The sequence below is a fragment of the Nylanderia fulva genome, unplaced genomic scaffold (assembly GCF_048542155.1).
Source record: "Nylanderia fulva isolate GAGA-0341 unplaced genomic scaffold, ASM4854215v1 Scaffold26, whole genome shotgun sequence".
Taxonomy (NCBI): Eukaryota; Metazoa; Arthropoda; class Insecta; order Hymenoptera; family Formicidae; genus Nylanderia; species Nylanderia fulva.
The window spans coordinates 683,846-711,745 of NW_028190325.1; the positions used below are offsets into that span (position 1 = coordinate 683,846).

Sequence of the window (27,900 nt, forward strand, 5' to 3'; positions counted from 1 at the left end):
TATATATATTTAATATATTATATTGCATGAAAAAAATATCTTTGGTTATCAATTTGTACTGGTATATATATTTGTTTGAATATTTGTTTATGAAAGAATTTCACAATGAAATTTTGATTATACATGCTCTGACTCTGAATTGCCGCTGCAATAATGCATGCAAATAATGCATGACACATCGCACGCGCGTGTTGCATCGCTGTTAAAGCGCAGAATCGTAGAAAGGAAGGCGTCAGTCGGCTGAACAGACGGTAGGATGGGATAGTCAGTCAACAGGGGAACACGAAACGATATTGCATTGCTAAATATAATACAGTGAGGTACGCGGTTCTCTCTCGACTGTCGTCTTCTAAGGATATAAGAGGCAGTATGACGACGATGGCAGTATAGTCACCAATTTGACATCGTTGTTCTCTTTGCTTTTGTCAATGATAATTATTCCTGCAAACATTATTGTTGTGTGTACTTCTTGCCAAGGTCGCGATTGTGAAAAGGGTCGTAAATCGGGTAGTAAATTTTTCACGTAGCCTCAAGCGTAATACGCATAAATAAAGTATTCAACAATGAGTGAGATACCTAAGTAATAAGATATATCTAATAATAAGTGTCTCTTTGGGTTTGGGGTTTACGATATTTTTTTCACGAAGCTTCTTCGTCAGAGCTCGGTCGAGCTCATCGATCTGTCACCGTCACGTCTATTGAGACATAGGTATGTCTATTGAAACAATACGAAAAATTTTTCTTTAAAAAATATATATATATAGATGTATACAAATCTATATAAAACTTGCTCCGAAAAAATCCGAATATCTACTATGTGTTAACGTTAGAACGAGTTGTATGAACAAATTTGTTTTATTCTTATATTTTGAATTTCAGCTTTTAAAAATATAGATTTGAAAGATAAGATTGAAAAAATATCGGATTTTCCTAATTAATAATTAATTATTAGATGTATACTTTATTATTACATTATAATAAATAATAATTATTCAATTAATTGTAAGAAAATTTTAATAACAGTTTCTCTCTCTCTCAGTAGTTTTAATAAATAGTTTTAAACCTTTTAATTTTTTTAAATATAGTTAGTGTGTGCATTAACAGAAAATGTTAATGATTAAGAATATTGAGAAAATAAAATATACACACATATATATATATATATATATATGTATATTCAAAATTTTAGATTTTCCTTAAACGAGTTTAGATACTGTAATTATATGTTTCTAAACTTTATTTTTAAAAACATTATTTTTAAGGTCCAAAAAATCGTTTCTTTTTAAATTATCTATAGATTGTTACAATTTTAATTATTTTTTTTCGCAACGTTTATGAGTTTTGTTTTATTGACATTGTTATATTAGTTATTAATATACATATTAGTATACGATTGCAATATTATTGTGCAGTTTGCAGTTTCTTAAGTTATAAAAAGCACTGTTCAAGATTAGAATATGTTAAAAATATCCCTTTAAATAATAGATAATTACAAGCCATTTTAAGTCAAGACAAATAAAAACTTACTTTTTAAAAAAGAAAAAATAAAAAGATGCCAAGTTTACGCATTTACTCAAAATATTATACAAAAAATACTATATTGTATAATATATATTTTATTATTCAAAAAATTATTACAAAAATTAATTACTTTAATATATATTTAATCAGTTATATTTATTACTTCTTCTACAAAAATAATACTATATATAAAAAGTGCGTAATTAAAATGTACATATAAAAATTAAGCATAGAATTTAATTTTTCTATTATTATATTTCAATATTATATTAAAATTATTTTTTAGATAAATAAAAAGTGAATATAAATGTGTATATTATTTAAATATTTGTATATATATATATATATATATATATATATATATATTGTATCAATATTTATAAACAGAGATATTTATAATAATATATTTTATAAAATATTAAACCAGTTGGTACTATCGGTGCAATCAACTAATCCCATTGATCAGTAATATTGGTTTCTTTTTTAATAAAATATCATTGTACGTGAAAAGTTGTTTTGCAATTAAAAGGACGAAAATGTTCATCTTAATCGTACATTTTTTGATTCCTTTGCATCGTAATAATTATAGGACATATAGAACAAAAATAAAAATATTTTTTTTATATAATTAAGTTACGAATTAATTTTATTATGAAGCCTATTAAGACTGAATTGGTTCGACTGTGTATTATTAAAGAATTCGAAATCTGAGGTATTTGCAACTGGCCGGCTTATATATTGCACAATTTACCTCATTATTGCACGTGACTTTTTTTGCTGCGTGTGATTTTGTGCGAAACACTATATACCGTATCTTGGTTTGTCGTTGACTTAAAATAGCTTGCTCACGTATTTCGATTTTCAGTGTAAATCACAGCTGTAAATATGTAAAATATATATAAGATGCTCATTATTGAACATTTTGCTAAATAAAGCTAGTTTGAAGAGACTTTAAATACTTAATTCGTAATATTTACAAAATATATTTTTGTCTGTTAAAAGCCTATATTAGTAGAAGGAACATTAAGATTATTAAAGTTTATTTATTAAGAATTGTATCTCATTATTATATGTAATAAAATTTATATGCTAATTAGTATGTATAATAATTAATATTATTATTGTACACTATTACAATTTTTTGCTATAATTTTTTATGTTATTCTATAATTGATATTTTACATATGTATATACACATATAAAATAATGTATTTTCTATTATTGTACATATAATCTACGTAGAATATTATTGTATGAGCATAATATTTGTATGTCGTAATATTTGTGAATTAAAAATAGAAATGGCTTACACATTATGTAAACGCATAATATTCAATATTGACAATATCAGAAATACATTTCGGTATATCTTATTTTACGGATTTCTTTTTAATAATATGCGAAGTTTATCAAAAAATCGAAGAAAAATACTTTTATTTTATTTTTGTTTATTATTTAGCTCAAATTATAAATTGTATTCTTGATTAATTTATCTGTACATTTGTATACACAGAATTTTTATTAAAAAAAAATAAATCTTATTTATTTAATTTATATATAACATATTCAAATAATATATTGAAATAAAATGAACTTTTCATATATTTATTTCTTTCGAAATAAATTTATGTATGTGAGGAAAAGTGTACGTGTTATATATTTATAGGCTTATGCGCTTTTTAGAAAAATTATATAAATATTATACAAATGTAATATTTATAACAGAGATGAGTATCCAGAAGCCTGAAGATCTTTTGTCAGTAGCTATATCAGTTGAGCTTTCACCATCTCCGAATTCACAAGAATTATTTATAAATCAAGATCAACAGGTATGTTTATTATTACAATTTTATTCTATTATAATCTTATTTTAATAATTTTTAATGTACTCTACATAGACAATATATATTATTGTATTGTGTATGATAGATTTTTTAATTTTAGGAACGATTTTTTTTCTTGACAGAATTTTTTTGTTTAAGTCGCTATTAATTATTTATCATTGATATTTTGTCTTATTGTTAGCTAATTTACATAATATTTAGAAAATAATGTAATTATATAGACATCGTAATACATTAAGTATATTGTTTCACGATTTGTAAAAATCAGAGAAAAGGAAACAATTTATTTTATAAAAAGTTTGTTGTAAGAATTTTATTCGATGTATTTAATTTTTCAATAGGATGAAGAAGCGTCTGATTGTCCTTTATTAACACCAAGTCCACCACCTATTCAAACGGATAAAACTCCACAGTTGACGCCAATATTTAATACTTTAGAAGATGCTTCATTAGAGATATCCACACCAAGACTGGAGAATATTAATACAGAAGATGGACTTAATTTCATGAATATAGTAAATAGTTCGAGTAAACCGTTAAATGATGGTATGTTTCTCTTAATTATTTTAATGTATGTGCACATTCAGCATATTTAAATTATATAACTAATTTATAATTTTTAATAATGTTATTTATGTATTTATCACTATTTATATGATTATTTATTATCACATTTATATTTAAAAAATTTTACGTATATAATTTTACATTACTATTATATATATATAATTGTACAAAAATGATAAAAGAGAAATATATGTAAGTTAATTCAAAGATTTATATAATACGTACATATTTTCTTAAAAAATATTTAAAACAACATTTATATATATCACTGAAAATATATTCACGTTTTTACGTCGGCAAAATTTTCTCTTTGTTTATGTTTATTAATAACAAATACATTCTTGAGCTAAAGAGTTTATATAATCGTTGCTATATAACGTTGACGCTTGTTTGTTAAAGTGCTTTGATAGGATTTAATTTCAATTTAAGCGATGATTAATTCTGACTGATGACACTACATGCGGACTGTCATCTTTGTGCACTCAGTCTTACAGTTACTTAATTTGAAAGAATATTTTACTTCATCCAAATTTATATGTATAAACTATTTTGCATTTTTCTTTTGTTATTTAATTCAAGTAAATTAAAATTTAATTTTACAAAAAAATGAAAGAAAATATAAATAAATTCTTATATAAAAAAAATGAGGATAGAAAAAAAATTGTGAGATAATTATCTCGACAATTTTTTATATAAATAAAGAATTAGATGGAATTTTTAATGCAGTTCTGCGGAATAAAATAAAACATTATGAATAAGGAACAACGAACCAACAAAAATGTACAAACTTACAAACAATGAAAAGTAAATTATAATAAATTATATATTTTCATTATAATAAATTATATATTTACATAAAATTAAAAGCTTAAAAAATATAATGAATGTGTGTGTTGTGTGTGTGTGTATGTAGTACTAATATAATTTTTATACTTTTAAATGGTATATACATTTAATTTAAAATATATATCATTTACAAATTCTGCTGTTCTAGCTTTCATTGATGCATTTAATTTAATGTTGTTAAATTTTTATCACTTATAGTATATCTAATAAATAATTTCTTTTAAAATTTTTGAACTTCGATCTATTTTATATAGAATTACTTTTGCGAATTAATTATTCTTATTGGCATAAGTATCATATCGAATATTTCAGAACCAAGTTCACGCGATCCCATGGTGGAATCCACAAGCAGTGGTAGCAGTAGTGATACTAACGAACCTGTTTGCACACAATTGTTGACACAATTGAATACTGCCTACCAGCATCTTGCACCGGATGCTCAAGCTTTGGTAAGCATTAAAAAAATAATTTTATATTTTTTATAAAGTCTTCAATTCATAGATATAATAGAAATTAGTGTGAAGAAAAGATTCATTAGAAAAGAAATTGAATAAAATGACAAATGTTGATTTTATGTAAGGAATACTTAGGATGACTATACAATATACCTGCTATTTAAAAACTAGGTAATTCTATTTCTTTATTTTTAATAAACAAATTAAAACAATATATATTACTAATATGTTTCAATTTCCAGAAATAAATTAAAAATAAAAAAAAAATTAAAATTAAATAGAAAAATTATACTTTGCGTTTTTTGATATATTTTTTTGTATAAAATTATCCACTTGTCGGTTGTAGCAACGCATTACCTTATCCTATTTATATGTATTTCGTATGTGCCTGTTGTGCTTAACATATTGAATGTTTATTATTGCAAGATTCACGAATTTCGTTTCTGTTTCACAAAAGGAAAGAAAATCAATGTTCTTTCACGCATTACATCTGTTACATTCGCCTGGCATGGATAAGGAATACTTTGTCAAATACATCACTCGTGAACGATCATGTCGCGTCGTGATTGCGTTTATAATACAAAGCTACAATCACGTACACACACACACACACACACAATATGTTTCTTTATGTACAGTTAAATCGTTATCTTGAGCATCGATTTGTCACTTTAGTTGCTTATATGCATACAATCTCAATATAAAATGACTAGGGTGACCATATATGGAACTAGGCTAATAATTAGAGAGGATCGTATGGGCGTCATAGGTAAAACTAAAGCATTATGTTTTTAATAATATTTGTTAATATTATTTTTTAAATATAAATATAATAAGATCAGGAGCAACATAGTTATTATTTCGAGTGTTTATAGTCTGGAATAATTTACATTTAATTAAAATTTATATTTTTAATAAATAGGTGGCATGTATAAAATAGGACCTACATTTAATTTCTTAATCGCAGATTGTAAATATAAAAAAATCAGGATAAAAATCTAAAGAAATCTGTAAAAACTCTGAAGATTTTTCATAAAGAATATAAAAATTGGGATTTCTGGTCACCCTAGAATTGACACTTTGTCATACGCTTAGAAAAGATGCAGATATGTTTGCAGATGCCACCCTATTTCTTTTTGCCTTTCTCCCACAATTTTGATTTATATGCCCTGCTATCTCGCATTGTGATTGGAATGAATTTGATAAGAGGGCAAGAGGATTTTCTGATCTTTCCAACGGTTTCACTGATGTGTACTAATTCATCGCTTGCTGCTTGCTAACATCGCCGTATGTACTCATGCTGTAACTGTTTAGTTTTACAACCAGGAGAACGGTGGTAAGCCATCGCTCGTTGGGATTCAATTAATGGTACCGAAGCCGCCTAAAGACTATCGCTTTATGAAGTGGAATTGGTCATTGATACGAAAGACATGCTACTGGACGTTAATGTCAGTATTGATCGGATGCACTGCTCTCGTTATTGGCATTATTGCTACGATGCCTAAGAAGTATGTGTCAATATATTATGTACATTATCCACGAATAATCGGGAAAACAATAAAGATTATCGCAATAAAATATTCTTTTTAACAATTGTGAATTTTTTTATAATTTTCAAATTCATCATTTTAAATGTCTCATTTGTATGATATAAAAATTCTTGTTGTTTTTTTGCTCACTTATACATATATTTAAGCAATTTTGCTCCACATATAAAACATTTGTGATTATATATTTAATACCCAGATAGCATTTGATGGCAAATGATGCATTTTGACATCAAAATGATGTTATAATAATTACTGTGGCTATCTGGGTAGGTAGATAAAGAATAAATATATGACTCAATATTGTTTTTCCAATGAATAATTTGGTGAAATAAAAAATGGTATGATAAAATCGTTGGTACAATAAAAATATAACATGATAAAAAATATCTGTACTAGATGTGATCCTCCGATGGAATGGTGGCAAGGCAGCACTTTTTACGAGATATTTCCTGCGTCCTTTCAAGATTCGATAAAAGGAGATGGAGTCGGCGATCTGCGTGGAATAGTTATGCGGCTAGATTATTTAAAAGAACTTGGGGTGCGAGCTATTCGATTGAATTCGATATTTCCGGCATCGCATTATCCAGAACATTACTCGGATATCAGTAATATGATGAGCGTGAATAAACACCTGGGTACGATAGAAGATTTTTCTGTTCTCGTGCGCGAAATACAAAAGAGGAACATGAGTATAGTCTTGGATTTGCCTTTATATCCGTTCATAAAGAATTTGAGTAATCAAGCGACGTTTAGCTCGAAAGTGAATGAAACTGAACAGCTTCGAAATAGGCGAGATATCGCGAATGATGAAATTCGCGAGCCATCCGCACCGTCTACATCAGTCGAAATCATTCGTGATGTCTTATTATCCGTACCACCACCGTTGAAGAAGGCGAGAAGAGATGTAGACTCGTCGAATAATCAACCTACAAATCCTCAACAAAAACATCCCATCAGCGAGGCTATCGAATTTTGGCAGTCCAAAGGAGTGAATGGCTTCTATCTACAGGGATTGGAACATTACGTTGATAAAGACACATTCGTAAGCAGTCTTAGATACTGGAAATCTCTTCTATATTCGAACAACATTTTTATTTGTCATATAAAAGCCTTGGAAGCCGCTACCTCCACCGCTGCAAGGAACTCCATCCTAACCAGGATAAATTTACTTGATGTGACTCTTCGTTTGACGAATAGTACGAAGGATATGAAGGCACAAATAGAGCAAGTCACGAAGGGTACACTCTTCGATAAGCCTGCTTACCCGTGGATCCATTGGTCTATAGGCGGCGTGGACACTAATAGAGTAGCCTCTACTATAACCATGAAGAACGCTACCATGGCGGCTTCTCTTCTTAATATGATGCTACCTGGAACACCCAGTATATTCTACGGAGATGAGGTATTTATATTTATTTCTAGCGGCATTGCCATGCAATTATAAGAATTCCATTTTGTGTATTATCTAGTAAACATCAATATATAATCCATATTCGTAATATAATGAAAATAATATTATTTTAGTATTTTACTAATAATTATTACATACGTATTATTTCGCGGTTATGTATATACAATTATTAGCAATTTGACATTTCAGTAAATGCAATTTTTGGAAGATTTAATAGGAAGAAATTATTAGAGAAAAAAATAATTATCTTATGTTCTTTATTCATTCAGATAGGTATCGAAGATTGCGAGTGTCAGGATCACAAAGATTTGGCGCACGTGCACAATCTAGTTCCTATGTATTGGAATAAGGACAGTTCCGGTAGTAGTAGTTTTTCATCCTTAGGAATTAATCCCTGGTTGCCGGAAGCTGAGAAACCCATAGAAACTAGTTTGACAGGCACTATTAAAGAAATGGCAAGACTTAGAACAGAAACAACATCGATTTACGTTAAAGCTGTGTTAAGAGAAGGTCAAATTAAAGTGAACTGTGATGTTAGGTAAAATGTTTTACCTGAATTTTTGGGCTTTACATTTTTTTTAAGTTAACGCATAATCTCATGACTAGAGTATACAATAATGATTTAATGTATTTGAAAAATCTATTATATGCTTGCATGTGATTATATATATAATACTTTTGTTATTTTTATTTTGAATTGTACAAATTTCATATCTTTTTCAAATTTTCTGATTTATTTTGTATTAATATGTATATTGTATATGTATATTGTTAGCAGAAATATGTATAGTTTTATGTTGTTTTGTTTAGATATATTGAAGATGAAATGATCGTCATTGAGCGATGGTATCCACGAAGAAATTCTTATGTATTTGTTGCAAATTTTGGCAACAAGACGCGCATGAAGGATTTATCATTCCTTTATTACGGTGGTCATGTTGTTGTAGGACCAACTTACAGAATGAATCGAGATGTGTACTTCAAAGAACTTATCGTCCCACCCGGAGAAGCATTTGTTATAAAATTGGATAAATGAGAAAATATGTTTTGATTAAGAAATATATTGCTTAATGATATGTTATATTAAATTTTTATTTTTATTTTTATTGTGTAAAATAATTACCAGTGTTGTTTCAATTAAAAAAGTATAGATATACCTGCTGTTACAACGGAATATATTTCTATAAAATTTTTATAAATTCTTTTCTATACAATTTTAGAATAAAATAACTTGTATTATAAATAATTAAAAAGATTAAAGTATGGATCATAATTCACAAAAATAAGAATATTTTTTGTTTTTTTGTGCAAATTTGTATGCAAACGGATTTTGCTTTTTTTAAACTACTATGACACTTGTATGATTTTTATTTGTATGATTTTTATTGCCCTTTTATGTTGATTTTGACTCTTGCAGATTATTCCGTCATTCAATAATCACGTAAGGGATCGATTTCAAACATTGATCATCTATATAAAGTAGATCTCGCTTTGCGCAAAAACTTATAGTTAAATCCAGGTAAAAAAAACGTATTAAAATAAAAGTAGAGAAATATATTTTTATACTTTATATTATAATTTTTCAAAGAAGAGTAAAGACTGTTTAAGATCAAAAATATTGATAAGTTTACAAGGGTCAAAATCGATGTTAAAAGTGAAGTTTGAAATAAAGATTATCTAATAATCATATAAATGTTGTATTCGTTAAAATGAATAATAACCAAAATTTAATTTTTCAATTTTTTAATTATACAAAGATGTAATACTAAAATTAAAAAATTAAAAAGCAATTAAAAAAGATAACCATTAAATTACTATGACTATAATATAAATAATATATGTGTCTATATAAATTGGATTATGATCAATAATTATATCATAACATTAAGCTTCTCTTAATAAATAAATTTTTATGCATATTATCTATATTATGTGAATAAAAACGATTTGATGTGATTGTGTCTATATATACATTGAAATTCTATAGATATAACCCAATAACAACCCAGGCACCAAGGTGTTGTTTATTTGACGTCAATAGTAAGTCATTTAAAATTTTTAACTAATAAAAAAATAACATAATGACATTTTGATCATTTCATGACATTTATTATTTATTTCCAGTAAACACAGTTTGTAATAATATAACGTAATACTAAAACTTTTTAATAAACAATAAATAGCGGCAAAACGTTTTGAAAATTATTCTCAAAATCGTGTTCTTAATAATATATGTCAAAGTCAAAGTTATTAATCGGAAATTTTTTAATAAATATTTACTTGTGCATATGTACAATACATTGTTGGACAGGACGGATTGAAACACGCGTTAATTGCTCAAAAACTCTTGATTCTGAATAACTATAATTAAATTTCGATATTATGTGAATTGTAAGAATTTATATTTCAATAATTATACTGAAGAAGACCGCGTGCGGTCGAAACGTTTATAGAATGATTGTAATTTGCGTCAGTTTTAATATAATGACTGTAGTTTTATAATTTATACATGTAATAAATGGTAGTTGACTGAACATCTCGAATATTCAGCTCGATAAGTTGGCCTTATATTTATCACTTTGTTTTCAATATACGAGCGACAATTGTATTAATTTATTTTAAATATTTACTTGTTTTATTTTTTACATATAAAATTTTATTTTTATATATTTTATTATTTATTACGCCAACATTTTTCTTTTTATATTATAGGTTTTCTAAAAAGCAATATAAAATTGAGAACATGATGGGTACAAAAGAAAATAAGTCTAACAGAATATAAAATATAAGAGAAAATCATAAAAAATAATTTTATTATTTTATTAATATAAAATGTATATTATATTTGATTGTATTGAAATGTATGCTGTATTTGTTGTACCGATAATTTTATCAGTCATTGAATATGTGTGACGAAATATTATTTTGGTAAATTTGACACATAATTGAAAATTGATATCATCTAGACAGCGACGTATCCTTTTCATAGAAACTCTGTAAAGAATCAAAATTTGTTAAGAGAGCAAAATTTATAAAAAAATACGAAATTTATAAAAAAAATTAAACTTGAGATTTTTTCTGATAAATATAATAAATAATTATTATTTCAGAATGAAATAAGTGAAGTATTTAACTGTGGATATTGTGTATTTTATGATAATTATACTTTTGTTATTTTAAATTAACTATTTGCTTACTTTTGTAGCTATGTCGATAAGATTTTCAGCCATCGCCGAACCAGTCTGCTGTATCATATTATAAAAATATCCTTTTTGTTGTAAAAGAATATATGGATGGTCACATTCCTGCAATCGAAAAATCGCATTTTTTAATCATATTCTTTATTTAAATATATGTGCGTACATACAGATTGAGTATTCTGCAATGGAATCAGCGCATCATTTATTGATAACAAATTCTTGAAAACATTAAGAAACCATTTTTCCATAACAAAATATTGAGGACGATCATCATTTTTTATAAGTTCAAATTTTGTCATCAGATGTAATAAAGAATTAAAATAAAATTTTAAGAAAGCAAACTGCATACGCCCAACTAAATCATCTAAAATTAACAGAAAAATGTAGTTTCTTTTTAAAATTCGAATCTAATAGTTAACTTTTTAACTCTACAAAATTTAGTTTACGAAAAATTCTTTTTTTTTCAATCACTTTTATAACTTGAAAATTATAGATGTCTAAATGTTTCGCCGAAGAAAAATGTTTGCAAAAAATCCTAATAAGAATGTGTCATTAGCCGGTGCGTCAACTCTGATAGTATTTTAAGTTTTATCTATCATTTCCTCAAAAAATACAGAGTCTTTTAGACTAGAGAACGGAAAATGGTAAAATTAAATTAAAATTGTATTGCTAAAATTATTGAAATTATGTTTTAATTCTTCAACTTATACTTACCACAAGACGTCCAGCATCCATGACAAATATTCTATCGCTATCCATAATAGTATTCAATCTGTGAGCTATAGTCAATACAGTGCAGTTTATAAATTTTGTTTTAACTGTCTGTTGTATAAGGGAGTCCGTGTAAGGATCAATGTTAGCAGTCGCTTCATCCAGTATCATAATTTTATTATCCTTGATAATAGCGCGCGCGAGGCAAAATAATTGTCTTTGGCCTACGCTGAAATTTGATCCTCCTTCGGATATTTTCGTATTCAATCCGCCTGCCATCTCTGAGATTATCTCTTTTAATTCAACATCTTGAAGAGCTTGCCACAAAATAGCGTCGGAATACTGATCAAAGGGATCGAGATTTCGACGTAAACTGCTACTAAATAAGAATGGTTCCTGAGGAATAATACTGATTTTTGATCGGAAATTATGCAAGGCAATCGTGCTAGTGGATATATCATCTATATGAATCTCTCCTTCTACACAGGCCAGACGAAAGAGAGCGTTAATCAGAGATGATTTTCCTGCGCCGGTTCTGCCGACGATACCGATCTTTTCTTTCGGTAGGACAGTGAAACTAATATCTCTAAGCATGTAGTCACCTTGATGATTGTATTTTAAATTTACATTTTTAAATTCTACATTGCCTTTTGTTGGCCAATTGTCGGGCAGTTTGGTATCTGTCGGTTTACTATCGATCATCGGCTCTTCTTCCAATTGGCTATACTCAAGAATTCTCTCTATTGAGGTCAATTGGCTTTCTAGTTCAGCCGATTGTCTAATTCCCCACTGTAACATGTATGTCAACGACATGATCTGTGTGATCGTCAAACCGATGTTTCCAACTACTGCTAAATCTTCGAAGACCGTGAAAACTATAATTATTATTCCAATATAAATCTGACAGATCATATCGATATAGAAGCCAAAAGTTCGAGATGTGGCTAGGAAGAGATAACAGGTAGACGAATGGAGATCTTGATGACTGCATAAGTCTGCCATCAATATATTTTCTGCATTGAAAGCTCTGATTGTTGTTAATCCTTGCAGAGATGCAGTGATATGATCGAAGATCGGCGAACGCGCTAAATAATTATTTTTTATTTTATTAAATTATTCTGATTTATAATAATTTATTATATATGGACAATATTCATAGTCAACTTTATTTAAAGAATATGTATAAATATGTATGCGTCTGTTTAAATTTTGCGCTGTAGCCTGTTTTGTAAATAATCAAGAGATACAACAGTGCCTCGCGCCAAATCATTACTCAAATTATACTTTTTTAATTAAATATAAAATCTAATTTAATAAAAAATTAAATTATTATTCTTATATATAGCGTCTGTATAATCCTTCCTTCATTTATTTAAATATATTTTAATTTATATATTTTTTAAAATAAATATTTATAATCTATTCAATAACAAGATCAATTGTTTAATTAAGGCTCCATAATTATATAAATTTATAATTACTTGTCGATTATAAATATTGTCTATATTTTATAAGTATTGCATATAGTTGACTTACTTGTCCCATCGAGGCGTTTAATACTACGACATGTACGGATGTATATCATACGTAAAAAGATAAAGCCACAGATACAAAGAAGAGAGGGTATTGCCAGCCACGGAGTAATCGCTACGATCATGATTATTATTATGATTGCGTTAAGTCCGATTACTATGGCGTCGAATATGCATATCGATACCATTAAATCGACAATATTAATATCTCTAGCAAACCTAATTAAAATAACAACAATGTTTTACTTTTTCAAATTAAATTAGATAATTATTATCAATTTGTTACACAATATGTCAAGTGTCAAAAATTAATAAAAAATATTTTCTGTAATTAAAAAAGAGAGCTTTATCAACCGTTATTTTTATCTGTATTTACCTATTTAATATACGGCCAGTCGGATTTATATTGTAGAAGTACATAGTAGCGCGCAAAATGCTGCGAAACATGGCGGAGTGTAGATTTACTGATGACCACATGCATACGGTAAAGTATGTGATTGTTTGGAATAGCCATAGTAATATAATCATCACTATCATAATAATGTATATGTACATCATATAATCACGAGATAATGGACCACTCCATAAAAACTCCGTGGAATTGTTAATTTTATACCATGAATTCGATTCCACGTTCACCCAGAATGCAACAAAGTAATCACTACCACGGCCTACTGCCTGGTTTAATATGAAAATTAGCATCATCAGAGCTAACATAAAAGGTTTTTTACTCGCTTTGAAGTAATCAAAAACCAGTTTGAAATCCACGCGACCTTTCATTGTTGCTTCACGTGTTTCGTCCAACGAGACATTTGAAGTTTCTCCATCGACCTTTATTTCATTTTCTATTGAGTTTTGATACTGTTTATCAATCTGTTCAATTTTATCTTCTTTACATTCTGCATCTGTCGTCTTTAATAGCCTCATAAAGTCGAGGTCTAATGCTTGAAGCTCATCGAAAGTACCTATTTGCTCGATACTACCATTATTCATCACGATAATCTTATCAACGAGTTGTAAGAATTGCAGTTGATGCGTTACTAGAATTCTCGTTTTTCCCTAATTAATAATAAATAAAAATTTTTTAATATCTAACTAATAAAAAATGAACTATTAAGAGTTAGATGCGGTTAATAAAACGTACAATTTTTCTTCTTATCTATCTATTAAAGTATCTATTGAGTATCTATTGAATAATTCTATAAATCTTGTAGCCATTTTATGAAACTTGAAGGTTCTAATAATTGAAAAATTGTTACTAAACTATCAATTATATTTTATCTTATGATTTTTACCTTTAGGAAGCTGCAGATACAGTCATCAACAAGGCGCCTGCTAACGTGCGAATCCACGGCAGATAGGGGATCGTCCAGGAGATAAATATCGGCGTCTTTGTAAATTGCTCGTGCTAAATTGACTCTAGCGCGTTGGCCACCACTCAGATTTATGCCTCTATCGCCTACAATAGTGCAGTCACCCCGAGGAAACAAGTCTATGTCTGATTCCATTTGGCAGACTTTGATTACTTTATTGTAACGTGACTTGTCCATCGTTTGTCCAAACAGAATATTTTGCTTCACGGTAGACGCAAAAATCCATGGTTGTTGACTAATGTAATTTATTCTGCCACGTCTTTCGATGCTTCCGTTTATCAAGGGCAATTCCTGAAGTATCGCTTGCAACAGGCTACTCTTGCCTGAACCTACTTGACCAATAATAGCCACAAAGCTTCCAGGAAGTACAGTTAAATTCACGTTATGCAACGTATACTCCTTATTATCACTATGCCATTTAGCGTTAACGTTGATTATACGAAGTGCAAACAATTCTTTAATCGTCTCATGTGGGTTTTCTTCTTTTTTAATGATCTCAGTGTGCATCATAAACTTTTGCAAACGGCGAATACAAACCTGTGCCTGTACTATGTTCTGTACACCTATGGAATACTATGATTAAAATATCTCTTTTTAATTTCCCTGTGAGAAATTCTTAATTTTTTTAACTAACTTTTTTCTATCTTTAATTGTACGTAATTTAATATTTATCATATATATTAATTCCTCTTTTGATGTGTTTTGTTAAATAAAATTACTATTAGTTATAATTTATAGGTAAATAAAATAAGATTTTTAGTAAAAATTTATGAGTTTATTTTCTTGTATTTTTCTGTACTATATTATTAATATTTTTTTTATTTTATGATATTTCTAATAGCTTTTAGTATCTAAAACAAACATGTCATTTTAAATAAAAAATATTTATTTTCTATTTTGCCAATAATCTTACCAAATGAGAATCCATACATCATTGAATTTCGTAAAACGTTATAATATGCTGTTACTAAGTATACTTTTTCGGGATTAATATAATTTCCAAATAAAATGTAGGTCAGTATTGTAATGAAGAGACTGAGTCGCGGTACACAACAATCGAGAGAAATAGATAATTGTCTTAAAATAGAATTTTTTTTTATTACGCTCATCTCATGCCTGAAAATTATAAAGTTTTGACAGTTTAATTAAATTCGGTCATGACTAATTATATGAGTCAAAACTTCGAAACTGTCACAATTAGTAATGTTTCTATTTAAGAGATACAAATTGATTACTTGAAGGAGAAAATATTGAGGTTTTTCTTCTATTTCTTAATGCATTTATAATCTAAAGCTTAATTTGTTGATGATATTAAATATATCATAAAGATTCCTTATTGCCTTTGATTCCCTTTATAAAAAATGCATGCATATACTAACAATAATTTGCTATCATAATTATATTTGATAACAAAACTGAGTTTGATTTATGAATCGACACAATTACTTTTACTTGTAACTTTCTACTGTAATAACAAATCTGCTAAATAAATACTCTATTTATGTAGTATATATATATATATATGTATATATGTATATATGTGTGTATCATTTTGTTTAATCTAACTCTATATAATTATGCACGCAAGGCAAAGTTATATTATTTTTTGATAATAAAATCTTAAAAATTGCGACGCATGCATACAAAAATTATTATTGCAATCAATGCATAAAGAATATATTAATTAATTATGCATAAAAATTTAATATTTAAATCTTGAACAGAAAATACGAACGAAGAAATAATACTCGCGCGAGACTCTATACCCCATATATCTATCACGCTGCGCGGTTCACGCGCGACTGATTCTCGTGCGAGATGCGATTCTATTGCGAGTGCGAAACCGAGGTCACGTGACTAGTAGACTAATTGATCATGTGACCACTCGACATGTGACCATCGGTCCCGCGCTCGCGATCAGTGTTGTTAGACGGGCTAGGTTTTTTCGCGCATGCGCATTGAATGTAGTATTAATGAAGTAGTCACTCGCATGAAATGGGGTCCTGATTTCCCTCTCTGTTTAATTTTTCTTAAATTATTGAAAATTTTTTAAAATAATTAATGAATCGTATAATTTTTATTATAAATGTAATAAATTTAATTAAAAATGTTAAATATAAACATACAATAAACAAATAATGAAATTATAAAATATAAACAACACTGGTTGTTAGACGGGCTAGGTTTTTTCGCGCATGCGCGTATGACCGTGACGTAACCATGACGACTACAGTAACGTATGATGTTTGCGCGCGCAACTATGGACCAAGACCCTGGACCACGGAGTTTTGGCGGAATCGCAGGAAACAGATAATTTAACGTACGTAAAAATAAATAAATTATTACAATATATGTAATATAAAAGTGTATTATTGTAATTTATGTATATTAAAATTAATCAATAATTTAAATTATAAATTGTATAAATAAAAACTAAACTCGTAATTTACGTATGTTATAACATAGGTACACGTATATGTATATATTTTATAATTTCATTATTTGTTTATTGTATGTTTATATTTAACATTTTTAATTAAATTTATTACATTTATAATAAAAATTATACGATTCATTAATTATTTTAAAAAATTTTCAATAATTTAAGAAAAATTAAACAGAGAGGGAAATCAGGACCCCATTTCATGCGAGTGACTACTTCATTAATACTACATTCAATGCGCATGCGCGAAAAAACCTAGCCCGTCTAACAACACTGCTAACAACACTGCTCGCGATACCCCGCACGAGAATCAGTCGTGCGTCAGCCGCGCAGTATGATAGACGTATGGGGTATATTAATTTAATTGAAAAAATAGAATAAGAGTTGCTTTCGTCGGGCCCGATTCATTATTTGAATATGAATTTGTTTAAATGCGGTAGTGACAAATTACGATCCATAATTTTAAAACTATGACAATTAATAACATTTCTATTTAAAAGAAACGAATTGATTACTTGAAGGAAACAATATATTGAAAGTATTTTTCTTTTTAACAGTTTAATACATTTATAATTTAAACCTATAATGTGTTGATAATATTTACATAAAGATTATCTTTTTAAAAATAAAATAATGATGACAAAGAATATTTATCCGGATTTAATAAATGTAGGTTTTAGTCGAGTATAAAAATGAATTGAATAAAATTCATAATTTTTTAAACTTAATTAAGCAGCATTTGATTTTTTTAATATTGATTTAAATTTATCTTAAATGTTATGTTATTAAGAAATTTTAATGCGTACTTACTTTCTTGCTTTATCCACGAGATTATAAAAAGGAAGTTCCCAAACGTACATTTTAATTACTTGTATTCCGGTGATTATTTGATTCATCAATCTAAGCCTCGCATCTGATCTTTCTGCTGATTTAAGCGTTAAAGGTGTGACTTTTTTTGCAAAAAGCGCTAAAATGATATATGCTATTTAATATATACTATCATAATATTATATTATGTTCATCAAATAAGAAAATATTACCGAAACATTACTGAAATATAATATAAGTATAATAGAATTCTAGTAAAAATATAAATTAATTACATATTTTTTATAACCAGACATTAACAGAAATATGTGATTAAATTGTTAAATTAAACAAGTTTTTGAAGAATGTATTAACGTAACAAAAATATAAACAAATTTGCAAACAAATCTAATATATAAGTACTACTATTTTATTAAAAATATAAATATATAAAAATAAATATATATACATATTCGATTTACACAATTATATTTTCAATCTGCTCGTAATAGGTTCTAATTGTATTTTTAAAATTTGGCAATTTCGATTAACGAAAAATGAAAATTTAATCGCACTTTTTAAACAATTTTATTCGATTTTTATGTGTAATTTAATTACAATAAAACAGACCAAAAATCATAATATTAATGATAAGTAAATTAATTTTATTTTGAATTTATTACGAATTTGTCTTTGATTTGAAAACTTTCGATAAAAGATTTACCTTGAAGTGGAATAAATAATAAAAATACTGACATTCCCACAACTGCTGCCCATCCAATTTCGGAAAATGTAATATACGTAATCAATATGACTTGAATAGGCACCATCCAAACGTAATGTAGATCCCACATGGATGCTTCCAATCTGGTAATATCACTACTCAGAAAATTTACCATCTAAAAATGAAGTGTATAAAATGAAATTATATAATTCAGATTTATATAATAATTATTTAGATTAATTATTTATGTCGAGATTTTATTTTGTTCTCTAGTTTACGCTATTTTGGTACTGTTTTAAAAATTTATGTACTTGATTTATATATACCTGTCCAACAGAGGTCTCATTATCTAGCACAGAAGGAGAGAGTTTCAATATTTTTTTATACAATAATGCAGTACATGCTATTTTGATTTTCAATCCTATATGCATAATATGTTGCATAGAATGATGTAGAAGAATAGGATCCAGAATAGACAATAGAATTATACCGACTGCATTGTAATACACTTCGTTATTCCATTTTTTTTTATCGCTTGAAAAATAGCGCAACAATGTAGCAAGTAACAATGGCTGACATATTCTACAATATAACATGGTTGTGAAAACATATTTTATGCGCCAGATTAATTTATATTTATATAATTTATTTCTATACACTATATTAGTATATTAATTATATATAGATTTTTTATATAATTATTACAATAGTATATTAACTAACAAGTGCGGAGGATCGTAAATCGGCCGAGAGTGCGAAAGTTTGGCGCACGAGGCGAAGCCGAGTGTGATAATCCGCACTCTCGGCCGATTTACGACCCGCACATGTTGGCTACGATATTTTATGTGACTGATGCGTGGAAAGGGAGCCCTTTCTAAAATTCCATCATGTGCGGAAAGAGCGACTTTTCGCGCGCCGGTTGCACAAAATTATCTTTATGTAATTTATGATGTATTCCATATATTATTATTTAAAAAAAAAAAATTTTTTATTTTAAAAGAAAAAGAAGTTAAAATCAAAATTTAATTTTTTTAATAATATAAGATGTAATTGCAGAATTTAAATAATACGAATTAATATAAATTATCTGTTTTTATTTATTAAGAAATGAACATACCTTAAAATTAATTCCATTACTGCTTGTACTAATCCAATTAATAACAATGATTTTCCAAAACAGTGGAATAACACTCTGAGTAATTGTGGCTTACATTTAGAGCCATTATCTTTTTTAGCGCACGACTCTACTTCTTTTTCCCAAGCTTTGCTTATGAGCTTGCCTAAATGACTAGTTTGGTCTTGTGTAAGGGTGGTATAAATATCTGTCTCTTTCAAATCCCTTTTATAGCCAATTCGAAAAATTTTTCGAGTCCACCTATGTATTAATTTAGTTTCAGAATACTTTTCATGAACATAATTTGTGATTACTTACCAAAAAGTGAGAAAAGAAATTAAATTCGCATTTTGTCGTGGATGGTTTGGATATTTTCTTTGATTGTTGTTGTTCATTATAGTCCCAGCGAACACAAAATATTACTGCCACACAAAAGTAATAAATAATATAACAAATGGTACACCTTATTCGTATTGTGATTTATATATTTTCTTATAGGTACAATATATAATTATATTATAAAATTATTAACTTACATACTTTTATACCACATCTTTTTACCGAATTTTGCTGAATTTTTAACATAAAAACAAAGAAATAACTTATCACTGGTATGCACTGCACTTTAAGTCTATCATAATGACACGTTATCACACATTTAATATCCTATCTATATCCTACTATAGATATTTCTTATCACAAGCAAAGTTAATTGAGCAATATACACGTTGTAATTAAACTCGAAAACTATACTTAATTAGGAGTACTATTATATGATTTTATTCCTACTGATTATGTTCAGTTTCTTGTACAAATATTGATGCCTCTTTATTGATATTTTTATTTGTATACGCTACCTCTTTTCCTTCAGTATAATTGTTATAATATCGAACAGGAATTTCATCTCTCTTTATCAATTCTTAAATAATTTTAGACTTGCAACTACGAATGTTTGAATGCAAAGAAAAAAGTTTGTATATTTAATTTATATGCAAAATTTTATTATATATTGAATAACATATGGATGGCGCGTCATTATAATACAAACAGTTCGTATTTTCTGTTTTATTCTCATTTTATTGTAAGAAATAAAATATTTGATTTTTAAAATACTTCCAGATCAAATTTTTGTATTTTTGAATATTAGAGTAAAACAGACATTAATAAACAAATCCAATATGTTTAATCGATTGTTTATTAAATTGAGCATCTAAGAATACGCGCATATAATTATATCAAAATGTACTACTTCCTCTTGTTGTGTATAGTGATATATACAACAACAAATTACAATAAATTCAATTATTTATATTTTCAAAAAAGATATAGTATATATTTAATGACAAAATCTAAAACAAATACACATCAAACATTTAAGGATCAGTAAAATGTCAAAAAAGTACAGTTTTTTAATTTCTTTCAAAATGGGAAAAGATTTAGTTAAAAATTTAATTGGCACATTTAAATGATCTCTTCGTAAAAAAATCACCACTTGAATAAAATATTTTTATCTAATAATTTATGAGATATCGGTTTATAATACTTTGTTAGACTCACCTTATGTATTCAAAGTGCGAGACGCTCCGGCATTTCTCGATTAGTCTGGTGTTCCCAATGAATATGAATTTGCTGATAGCACGTTTCTCTTTATCACTATTCTTGGAAGATATGGGTTGATATTTTCATTTTATGCATTTTATCTGATGTATAACCGTCTTCAAACGTAATATTCTTATTTGTAGTATATCTTATCTTTATTCACTTTCATGATATGTATATGAAAAGACAATATATGTATATTTATATTAATTTATTTAAATTCTATCATTAAGTTCTAGAAAATATATGTATTATTAACAACTAAATATTTCCTTTAAAATATAATTTTATGAATTTTATTTGATAGATATATACTATAGTATTTATAATATTAATTATTAATTAATTCTGCACTGAATATCTTAATAGTTAGATATCGTATTGTTTCGTGAATCTTCTCGCGTGTAAAGTCCCGGGTATAATTTTAAATCTCCACGGGCGATGCGAGCTGAAGCACAGGCTTTTAGTTTTTATTTAATGCAGCAGTACGGGCGCGATGGTATGAGAGAGTTTGATTCAAATAAACTAGAATGACTTGATCCTTGTATAATACTGATTTATTACGATTATACGCGACTATGTATTGCGATGCGCTCTTCGAGACATGAAGATTAGCAAGTGATCTGTGCGAATTTCTCTCGGGCCGCACAGGCAGGCCTTCGTTGTCGATCTGAAAAAGCCCGATACATCCCGAAATCCCGTGATCAAAATTTAAACCGTTCACGTGATTGACCAAAACAAAGTGAGACAATGATGCGTGTAAGTATATATAAAAGGAAAACAAAATAAAAAAAATAAAGAAACAATGTCTCTTGTCTCGATCAGCACATCCCAGCAGATACATGTCCAACCAACGTGCAAATTCGTGAAATATAACAATATGGAATAATAATTCTAAACACGTATACTACGTATTTATAATACAGTATAGGAATATTCTTCCTTTGATCTCATCTTTTTCGGAAAAATGACATTTGGTGAATGTGACTAAGGCTATAATATAAGAGAACGGTGCTATTACATGTTAGAACAGTTATAGAGTAACATGCAATAGAAGAGAATATTACACGATTATAGTTCGTCTGCAATATTTGAGATGAATATTTATATGATTCTCGTTTTCATATTTAAGAAGACAAGAAAAAGGAAAAGATGTGCGCGACTGGCTTATTAATTTTGCAAGAAAATTGATGTTATTTATTCATTTCATAAGCACGTTATTTAACGGGAAAGTTTACTTCGAAGTTAGTATGATATATGTTCGGTCAGTTTACTGTATACCTTCAACTTATATGGACGACAAATAGACCATGCAAGTACAGAAAGAAATTCACGACATTATGTTTCAGCAATAAGACTTTTATATTAATTCTTTTGAATATTTTATAAATATCCGAGACATATTAATATGTGTGCGATATATCTTACTTAATGTTTTTAATATTTTTAATTTTTTTTGTAAATATTTTGTTAACATCTTAATATCAATATAGTATATAAAGTATATAACAAATTCCTCAAACCATCTAAATATTTTAGAAAATAAGCATTTAAAAAATGTTTAATTACAAAATGTAATAAAAATATTAGGATTTTTTAAGCTATGCATTACATATGATCAAAATCATGTAAAAGTCACCTCTTGAATTTTTAAAATCGGTATCTTTATTTTTTATTCTCGTGATTTATATCAAGATAATTTGAAAATATGTTTTAATTTTTTTCGTCAAGAACTTCTTGAGTTAAGCCATGGAATTTACAGTATCACCGACATTAATGTGACTCAAAATACATATATCTTATGTCAATGTGGAGGCTGCAAGGTTAAATCATTTTATATCTCTTTGTATATATGTATGTTATGTACGTTTTTGCCATTTTCATAATAATTAATGCGAAATTAATTTAAAAAGAGTGACGAAGTGTTAGATGTAATAATCAAAGTTATTTATGTTTTGCGTTTAGCAATCGTGTAATAGTGAAATATTTCTTCTTGCCTCACACTTATATTTGTGTTGATTCATACCGATATTTTTACATTGATTTCTCATTAATTATTGCAAAGATCGCTAAATGTTAGTGAATTTTTTCAGTTTAACTGGCTCTACACCTGCATAGAAAAAATTGGACGATTATTACTGGACACCCTGTAAATTGTATATTATATATGATAACTTTCTTCTTTCTTTACTTTTAGATGGTCGATCTCACTCGAGCATCAAGTATAATAACTTGGAACAAATGGTTTTTGACTTTTTTGGGGTTGTGGCCATTGAAAGTGAACCAACCTATATTCATATTCTTTTGTGTTTACATGATAATTTATTGTATTATGGGACTGAACCATTTGATCAAGAATTTTAGTCAACCGGAACTCGTTGTTGCAAATTTAACGGATAACATTCTTCTTACAATGATATTGGGAAAAATGTTCATATGCAGACGGAGTTGTAAAATTATGGCCAAATTTCTAAAAGCTATTGAGAGTGATTTTTTGACGGAAAAGTATAGCAATATTCAAGAAAAAATGGCATATCTGTATTATAATAACATTGCGCTGATATTTATAAAAATATCATTGAGTTTGAATGCAGTTGCCGCTACATTATATTATTTCAAAACATTTTTTGATAATTGGAGTGCAAGTAAGTACACATTATATATATATATTTTACCGTGTGAAATTTAATGCTACATTTTATCATAATAACAATTTAAAAAGTATTATCTACAATTTAAATATTGTCAAGTTATTATTTACTTTTGTTTGGATATGATAGATATATTCTATTTATATCCATATTCTGTATATATAATTTTATATAATTTATATATATATATATATATATATATATATATATATAATTTTATATTCTATTTATATCCATATTCTATATATATAATTTTATACTTAAAAAATATTACAATACTACACGCATTCCACACATATATATATATATATATATATATATATATATATATATATATATATATAGTTAAAATAAGTTTATTTTAAACAAATGAAGATAAAGGCGCAAAATTAAATATTAATATATAATGTGTACAGTAATGTCCGGTAATTTCTCGTATGACCTACCATATCCGGTTCATCCCTTCTTTGAGATAAAGGATATGAGTACTTACATGTGCGTTTGTACCTACTTGTTGTTAAACTTGCCACTTATAACATGTGGTTATGGTGGACCAGATGCTTTTGTACTTACCATGGCACTTCATATTTGTGGTCAACTTGCTGTATTATCGTACAAAATTAACTATTTGTTAAAAGATCGTGAAAGTTATCACAGTCACGTCACTAGCATCGTATTGAGGCATTATCATCTAATAACGTGAGTATCTATATTTTATTTATTTTCTGTATGCATTATTTTTAAAAATAATATTTCTTAAAGTTGTCACAACTGTATAAGCATTTTAAATGGTTATGTTTATATATAATACAATATATAAGCTTTTTAGTTTATAATAAGCTTAATGTCAAAAATAATATGATCGTGTTTTAATAATTTTAACAACGTAGTACATTTCAGACTAGCAGAGATTTTGGAAAACAATTTCAATATGCTATTTCTTGAGCAAACTCTTGGAACTGTTTTCTTGCTCTGTTTAACTTTGTATAATATGATTACGGTGAGTATAATAATTTAAAGATCAACAAAATAATGATATACGTTTTATGAAATTCTTAAAAATATATATTATATTTTTAAAAAAATTGAAATTAATAGAGCGTTATTATTTTTATGTTTCTGATGAAAGAGGAAGAGAGAAAAAGGGAGAAAAATGTGTGTATGTTGTGCATGTGTGCGCACTCAATTAAATACTAAATAATTTGTGAAATGTTATTTATCTTTAATAGTTATAAAGCTTATCAATTATTATTATTTCCCGAAATTTAACTATAATTTGTTTTTTATTTTTTATATCTTTATATTTTATCAGTGGTTAAAGCATTATCCTTTTATTTATTATTAATTTTCCGTCAATTTTGGGATAGTTTGTACTACTTAATTTTTTTTATAAATTATTAATTAATGATTGATTAAATTATATTTCAGAATTCAGAATCTGACGATACCGTTAATGGTATTAATTATAAGGTTATAGCTTTTATGTTATATATATGTTGTGTACTTAGTACAATCCTGGCATATTGTTATATAGGAGAATGCCTTATTAAAGAGGTAATAATGAAAATTAAAAAATTTTTCTCTTTTAATATCAAAGCACACAAAATACATTTATTTATATATTTCAAGTAAAATATTAGATAAATCGTTTAATATTAACAGAAAAAATTTTAAAAATTTTTTGTTATTTATAAATTTGAAACTTTTTTTTTAATATAAAGGAAATCGAAGTTGGTCGACATATGGAGCAAATTGTTAAATTTAATTTTTTCTTGAATAACGATTAACACTATTTTAAAATTTATATTGTTGTTGGCTAAACATAATATATGAATTATTATATTAATATGTCAGTAAGCATTTTTGTGATATATTACATATTTTTCAAGGTTAATAATTTTTGTTGTAATCATCTATTATACATAGATTTTTGTTTAAAAAAATTGTAAAATATTTATTAACCAACCCTAGTTTTACAATGCTTATAGACAATTGCTCCATATATATAATTGGAATGGGCAATACAATGTAGCTAATGCTATTAGTAATTATTCGCGGTAAACGAAATCTCTTACATATAACTATACAAAACATTTTGAGCATGTGTCAAATATTAATCATTTTCCTCATTATAAAAAATAAATTTTTTTATGTCATTTAGAGTACTGGATTGCGTGATGCATTATACAATTCTAATTGGTACAATAATTCACCATCGCATACAAAATTACTTAGCATTTGTATGACTCGTTCTGAGAAACCATTGGTGTTGACTGCTGGAAAATTCTGTGTATTATCATTGAATACATTTACAAGTGTGAGTCAATAAACTGTATCTATGTTGTATATGACATTTTTATCATTTAGTCATATTTAGTACATATTTTGTTTATAGATAGTGAAAACATCGATGGCATACTTATCTGTGTTACGCAATTTTGTGTAAGAGTATCAGTTTGACATATATATTTTGTTAGAATTTACTTATAAAAAATATATAAATGTAACAAAAATGTAAATAAAATGTGTAATAAATAATATTAAAATACATAAATAAAATAATATTTGTATTATAATTTCGAATTTTTTTCAAAATCAAATATATACATTTATCTCTCTTTCTATATACATATGTATACATATATTTTTATTTTCTCATTATTATATTTAATCTAACTGAATATAATTACAGGCGTGAAGAGAAGATACATATATTATTCTTTGATAATAAAATCTCAAAAATTGCGACGCATTCATGCAAAAATTATTATTGCAATCCCAGACAGCACCAAGCCCAAAATTAGCGCATAAGATATCATTAAGAAATCTTTAAGACAGCTTTAAGAAATCTTATGTATGATATCCGAAAGACATCTTAAACATATTTTAAAGATATCTTATGCGCCGATTTTGGATTTGGTGCTGTCTGGGATCAATGCATAAAATATATATTAATTTTAATTATGCAACGCATAAAAATTCAATATTTAAATCTTTAACAGAAAATACAAACCAAGAAATAAAATTTTCTACAAAAATTTTTTGTGATCAAATATCTACGTTTTTATTAGACTCGTACGAGATTCCACACCACATACGTCCGTCACGCTGCGCGGCTCGCGCGATTCTCGATTCTCGTGCGAGGTATCGCGAGCACGAAACCGAAGTCACGTGACAAGTGGATCCACTGGTCATGTGACCATCGGTCCCGCGTTTGCGATTTGCGATACACGATAATCAGTCTCGCGCGAGCCGCGCAATGTGATAGACGTATGAGATGTATTAATCTGATGGAAAGGTTATCGCGAATGCGAAACTGATGATTACATGATCAGTCTCGCGCGAGCCGTGCAGCGTCGCCGACGTGAATAGACGCGGGAATCTAATGAAAGCGTAGATATTTTAATCGAAAGATTCTTGTAGAAAATTATATTTTTTGTTTTTTGTTAAAAATTTATATATTACATTTTTATAAATCATGTAATTAATAAATATATTTCTATGCCAGCATTGAAATAATAATTTTATATAATACATGCGTTGCAATTTTTA

At 27.3% G+C, this 27,900-nt stretch overlaps 3 protein-coding genes across 8 annotated transcripts; 2 read left to right on the top strand and 1 right to left on the bottom strand.

Annotated features, from left to right (window-relative positions):
- Window positions 1-227: 227 nt before the first annotated feature.
- On the top strand, window positions 228-11,513 carry LOC114938983 (maltase A2). Of its 3 annotated transcripts, none has more exons than XM_029313191.2 (8): window positions 228-709; window positions 3,205-3,350; window positions 3,707-3,911; window positions 5,091-5,227; window positions 6,548-6,741; window positions 7,180-8,185; window positions 8,464-8,732; window positions 9,005-11,513. In XM_029313191.2, the coding sequence occupies exons 2-8, from the start codon at window positions 3,249-3,251 to the stop codon at window positions 9,228-9,230; spliced, it is 2,139 nt and encodes a 712-aa protein (XP_029169024.1). In that variant the 5' UTR covers window positions 228-709; window positions 3,205-3,248; the 3' UTR covers window positions 9,231-11,513. The 3 variants fall into 3 exon arrangements, with proteins under 3 accessions (XP_029169024.1, XP_029169023.1, XP_029169025.1); XM_029313190.2 differs by having other exon boundaries at window positions 3,247-3,350; XM_029313192.2 differs by having other exon boundaries at window positions 3,247-3,350; window positions 6,560-6,741.
- Window positions 10,979-22,380, bottom strand: LOC114938994 (putative multidrug resistance-associated protein lethal(2)03659). 3 transcript variants are annotated; one of them, XM_085483618.1, is made up of 13 exons: window positions 21,656-22,380; window positions 20,417-20,520; window positions 20,102-20,359; window positions 19,311-19,566; window positions 18,985-19,159; window positions 18,264-18,420; window positions 15,924-16,126; window positions 14,933-15,573; window positions 14,014-14,696; window positions 13,642-13,856; window positions 12,109-13,190; window positions 11,392-11,499; window positions 10,979-11,188 (listed from the first exon to the last, which is right to left on the bottom strand). In XM_085483618.1, the coding sequence occupies exons 2-13, from the start codon at window positions 20,491-20,493 to the stop codon at window positions 11,153-11,155; spliced, it is 3,891 nt and encodes a 1,296-aa protein (XP_085339744.1). In that variant the 5' UTR covers window positions 20,494-20,520; window positions 21,656-22,380; the 3' UTR covers window positions 10,979-11,152. The 3 variants fall into 3 exon arrangements, with proteins under 3 accessions (XP_085339744.1, XP_085339745.1, XP_085339746.1); XM_085483619.1 differs by lacking the exon at window positions 21,656-22,380 and adding an exon at window positions 20,635-21,122; XM_085483620.1 differs by lacking the exons at window positions 10,979-11,188; window positions 11,392-11,499 and adding an exon at window positions 11,543-11,758.
- A 95-nt stretch (window positions 22,381-22,475) lies between these two features.
- Window positions 22,476-26,867, top strand: LOC114939008 (odorant receptor 4). 2 transcript variants are annotated; one of them, XM_029313220.2, is made up of 7 exons: window positions 22,476-23,013; window positions 23,895-24,342; window positions 24,765-25,047; window positions 25,249-25,348; window positions 25,777-25,902; window positions 26,510-26,665; window positions 26,744-26,867. In XM_029313220.2, exons 1-7 carry the CDS (start codon window positions 23,008-23,010, stop codon window positions 26,792-26,794), a joined length of 1,170 nt encoding a protein of 389 aa, XP_029169053.2. In that variant the 5' UTR covers window positions 22,476-23,007; the 3' UTR covers window positions 26,795-26,867. The 2 variants fall into 2 exon arrangements, with proteins under 2 accessions (XP_029169053.2, XP_029169054.1); XM_029313221.2 differs by lacking the exon at window positions 22,476-23,013 and having other exon boundaries at window positions 23,316-24,342; window positions 26,748-26,809.
- Window positions 26,868-27,900: the final 1,033 nt, after the last annotated feature.

Excerpts from the sequence above, each read along its gene's own strand:
- LOC114938994 (XM_085483618.1), bottom strand. The coding sequence starts at position 20,493 with ATGAACAACAACAATCAAAGAAAATATCCAAACCATCCACGACAAAAT. Across the intron at positions 19,567-20,101 it reads GTAATGGAATTAATTTTAAG|AATATGTCAGCCATTGTTAC; the intron begins GTATGTTCATTT and ends GTTATATTGTAG. Across the intron at positions 15,574-15,923 it reads GATGTATGGATTCTCATTTG|GTGTACAGAACATAGTACAG; the intron begins GTAAGATTATTG and ends AGTATTCCATAG.
- LOC114938983 (XM_029313191.2), top strand. The coding sequence starts at position 3,249 with ATGAGTATCCAGAAGCCTGAAGATCTTTTGTCAGTAGCTATATCAGTT. Across the intron at positions 3,912-5,090 it reads GAGTAAACCGTTAAATGATG|AACCAAGTTCACGCGATCCC; the intron begins GTATGTTTCTCT and ends CGAATATTTCAG. Across the intron at positions 5,228-6,547 it reads CACCGGATGCTCAAGCTTTG|TTTTACAACCAGGAGAACGG; the intron begins GTAAGCATTAAA and ends GTAACTGTTTAG.
- LOC114939008 (XM_029313220.2), top strand. Across the intron at positions 25,903-26,509 it reads GAGAATGCCTTATTAAAGAG|AGTACTGGATTGCGTGATGC; the intron begins GTAATAATGAAA and ends TATGTCATTTAG. Across the intron at positions 26,666-26,743 it reads CATTGAATACATTTACAAGT|ATAGTGAAAACATCGATGGC; the intron begins GTGAGTCAATAA and ends TTTTGTTTATAG.